The sequence below is a fragment of the Octopus bimaculoides genome, chromosome 5 (genome assembly GCF_001194135.2).
Source record: "Octopus bimaculoides isolate UCB-OBI-ISO-001 chromosome 5, ASM119413v2, whole genome shotgun sequence".
Classification (NCBI taxonomy): Eukaryota; Metazoa; Mollusca; class Cephalopoda; order Octopoda; family Octopodidae; genus Octopus; species Octopus bimaculoides.
Window position 1 is genome coordinate 29238334 of NC_068985.1, and position 1545 is coordinate 29239878.

General features: G+C 30.7%; 1 protein-coding gene across 1 annotated transcript in view; it reads left to right on the forward strand.

Annotated features, from left to right (window-relative positions):
* Positions 1-613: 613 nt before the first annotated feature.
* The window catches only part of LOC106868346 (nonsense-mediated mRNA decay factor SMG9), a 24691-nt gene continuing 23759 nt past the window's right edge, over positions 614-1545 (forward strand). The window contains exon 1 of the mRNA XM_052968033.1: positions 614-1053. Within this exon, the coding sequence (XP_052823993.1) occupies positions 985-1053 (69 nt within the window). The 5' untranslated portion in view covers positions 614-984. The remainder of the gene's footprint in view (positions 1054-1545) is intronic.

A 1545-nucleotide genomic window follows, 5' to 3' on the forward strand; every position in this document is an offset into this window, starting at 1 on the left:
AAACAAGATAAATTGAATATGTATAGTGAGCCAACCTTTCTAAATTTTCCCAGCCTGATACCCCTTTATGTCTTATTTGCTTAGTTGATGTTTCGATTAGTCTCTGAAATTCTAACGAATCTAAGAACAATGTAAATACGATATCAACTTTTATTTTGATTGTAGATGGGATGGCTTGTTTATGGAAGGGATACATAGAGTGAGTTGATTTTTATAGATTGGGCAAAGTAAGTGCGAGTGAAATATTGGACATCAATGATCATTCAATACGAAAGTAAATTACCATTACCAACGAAAGGTCAATAGGTACTCTATTTTGATTAGCATACCGGTATTTCTAGAAGACATAACTGAAATATATATGTAAGTTGAATGTATACAGATTAACTGCTTATGATATACACTCGACAGTGATATATAAGCTGAAGAGAAAATAGTATCTCACAAATAATTTGAATTCATGCAGAGTAATGTTGAAGAAATAGAAATAATTAATATTTGTGAAATCTAACCTGGCTCCAATATTTCCAAACAAAACTGTCAAGGGAACTTCCGGTGTGTGTAATTATCTCCCTTGGTTGATATTTCATTTGGCTCCAGAATTATTAACATTAGGATATTTCTTGAAAGAATTTGGGATAAATTATTTTAGATAATTACTAGGCTTAATTTATCGATTAAATTAACAATAAACGAGACAGGTTAGGTGTGAAATCAATAATTTAAATGAGAGTTTAAATTTCAAACAGTAAAACAAAAATCTAAGAACATTCTTTTACAGTAATTTAGATCTATAATTTTGTTTCATCAACAGTAAAACCATCAACTGTAAAACGATATGAAAATAATAATGATTATAATGATGAATATGCTATAACGATTTAAAAAATTTTAAACCAAATTTTAGATATTTTGGGTATCACCGCCGGTGTAAGTATAAAAAACTGTCCTGAGATGATTTAAGGTTAAGCAGTGTGGATCGTAATGTCTGATCCGCTTGAGCGCGGCGATCGAGGAGGACGAAACAGACGAAGGCGCCGAGCTGGACGTAAGGTAAAAATTTCCCCTTGAACAGTATTTTTTTAAAACATGTCTTTTTCGTTACTGACAATAACAGTATATTTAATTGAGAAAATACTCCATGTTCTGCAAATCTAAATGATTGCACGTAATCTCTTCCTGCAATACGTATGTTTTCATTCTTAAATATGGTATTTTCTTTCCTCCCAGAAAACACGTCAGTTAATTTTTTTTTCATTTATTGTTAGTTGGCATTTTAAAAAGAAAGCATTTCTTTTCTTAAAAAAAGACGGGCAATTCTAAATATTCTAAGTATATATATATATATATATATATATATATATAGCTTCGCCTGCCCACTCATAATCGTGTCATCTGTTCTAAAGAGGTGCCTGTTAAAAGTTTTATTACAAGATATACTTTAGTACAGGTAATTTCTTGGTGTTAGCAACCGGACTAATTCATCTGTTTACAAGTCAATAAGAACGAGACGTTGTTCTTATGAAGAAAGTAACTTTCGAGTTT